This window comes from Diplotaxodon limnothrissa, linkage group LG23 (assembly GCF_057381915.1).
Source record: "Diplotaxodon limnothrissa isolate DT_005_m linkage group LG23, D_limnothrissa_male_GT1.1, whole genome shotgun sequence".
NCBI lineage: Eukaryota > Metazoa > Chordata > Actinopteri > Cichliformes > Cichlidae > Diplotaxodon > Diplotaxodon limnothrissa.
In genome coordinates this window covers 39,364,866-39,367,140 of record NC_140617.1, presented here as the reverse complement: position 1 = coordinate 39,367,140, position 2,275 = coordinate 39,364,866, and the positions used below count along the sequence as shown (strand labels likewise).

Below are 2,275 nucleotides of genomic sequence, written 5' to 3'. Positions count from 1 at the left end.
TGCTGTTAAAATGCCATTTTCAGCCATTTAGGAAGTATTATTTATTACCCTTTGAAACCGGCATTATTCATTTTGTTCATTTTGCACTTGCCACCGTGCCCTTTGGAAGAATATTGTAGTGGTTTAACACAAACATTAATGTGTTCAATGTTTCTGGCCCATCACCACACATAAAGCACTTTTTTTTTTTGGTCATCCACAGTTTGCACTCTTTTGCCGGTTTCTCCTTTCATTTTGTATCCATGGATGAGTCATCGAGACATTCCATTATCCTCTGCAACTCCTGTATGCAGGGAACAATTGACTGGCTATACAGCTGAGCCATCTTCATTCTAGAGACAAAAAGATTAGAGCCATCTGTTAGGGTTGATTGAAAAACATCTAGTCACACTTGCACTAATAACTCCCTGTTATATATTATTTTTTGCTCTTAAATAATCTTAAATCTATAAATAAAAGCTTTTTTGCACCAAGTTTATTTAGAGTCTACACAGTGCCAACAGAACATTAGCAAATGTTAGCAACAACCTCAGAACACAAAGTGAAGCTCAATTCACTTTAGCTGCTAAAATGACTGACAGGCGCATGGAAGAAAGTGGAGAGGCAAACACATTCGTGATCTGTGAATTGGTGTTGAAAGGTGTGTAAACTTGCACTCAACAGGTGACAGACTTCAGTAGGATGTCCATGATGCTTTGCTTAAACTTGATATTCAAGTCAATAGTTTGTTGCCAGCCCATCAGCAGAGAGGTTGCGGAAAGCCGTTGGTGTATATAAACACCACCCACATGCATGTACAAGTATTATGTTCTAACCAAACTGAGGTGTTTATAGTGCAATCCTCTGCCTAAACCTCACTACAAGGAAGGGGGCGGGTGGGTGCCGTGGCATCCCGCATCAGAGCAAAATGAGTGTTACCTTCTGAGCAGCTCGCGTCCTCTGTTGGGTTCGGGGGAATAGTGCTGGAGAGCGGTGAGGCTGTGAGCCACCAGGATGCTGTAACACTGCTCTCGAAGGGCGTTGTGGCTCGCAGTGTCCCACTGCGGCAGCTCACTGGTGTAACGCCACGCCATCAGTGAGTGCTCCAACACGGCGTCCCAATCTTTGTTCCTCAGCAGAACTTGGCCCCACTCCTGACACGAAACCTGAGGTGGAAGACGAGGTGGTGTTTAATGTGACATAAATGTACTTAAGAATAGCAAAAGGAGATCTCCACTGGACACAAATAGCAGCCTTAAAGAACCTACTTTTAAAGGCCTAAAAACACAACTGTGCATGACAAAGACTCACTTTGAATGCCACCAGGTGAGGGTATGCCTTTCTGTAACAGTGAGCGTCCCTGTTGGATCCAAACCGTGAGTAAGGTATGGACCTGTAAACATTGGCCTTCTTTAGCTGCAGGTCTTCCTGTAGATACTTCAGGTCTGATGCCATGACCCTGGGCTCTTGGCTCTAGGGTACAACAGGAATGCACGCCTTGTTAAATTATGTCAATCGCAGCGTTTCTTCAAAAACACTGCCGCATTAGCTTTACTATAAGCTCAATTGTCCACTGATGAATACCTGTTCGACCAAGATGAGGGATCTAATGAGCTGCACAAGCTGCTGTTTGGAGAGCGGTGTGTGGTGCTCATCCATCTTCTCACACTGCTCCTCTAGCCTTCCTCTCCACGCTCCACCAACTGCCAAGTCCACTGCAAAACCAGGGAACACCAAGCAAAGTTAGCCCTTAACTCCCTTTCTAATATCAAGCGCGTTTTGTTTTTTGCCATGTAGCTTCCAATAAGGTCAGATCACAAAATCAACCGCATATCAGCTCAGCAAGTATAGCTAAAATTAACTTAAGGTTAACAGCGTAACTTACATGACTGCATACGCTTTGTGCTTGCGGCTGTGTTTCTTCCTCTTGGAAGTGGGGACGGGGTCGGGACCATACGTGAACTTAATATTTCCAAGTAGGACCTCCTCATTCGAGCTGTAAAGAATTTAATATTTTTAAAAGTTGCATTGTTAAAATATTTAACATAATTTTACACTCACAGCATGATACGAAACTACCAGAAATACTTTTAATTGTTTTTTTTGTTTTTTCAAATTTGGCGCTGTTATCGACATGTAGTGGGCGCGAGCGCCTCGATAGCTCGAGCAGGGTGGCGCCTCTCTCCAAACAACAAGTTACACATGTTAAATGAAAAGCTAAAAACTCACCGGCAATTTTGGGCTGTGGAGCAGGTATTTCCGCCAAGGCCCGTCGTGGCTGGCACACAGCTGCCAT

General features: G+C 44.0%; 1 protein-coding gene across 1 annotated transcript; it reads right to left on the bottom strand.

The window, feature by feature from the left end:
• Positions 1-229: 229 nt before the first annotated feature.
• On the bottom strand, positions 230-2,275 carry LOC146608652 (uncharacterized). The gene is made up of 6 exons (XM_085348836.1): positions 2,209-2,275; positions 1,865-1,975; positions 1,564-1,694; positions 1,291-1,452; positions 919-1,145; positions 230-332 (listed from the first exon to the last, which is right to left on the bottom strand). Exons 1-6 carry the CDS (start codon positions 2,273-2,275, stop codon positions 230-232), a joined length of 801 nt encoding a protein of 266 aa, XP_085204962.1.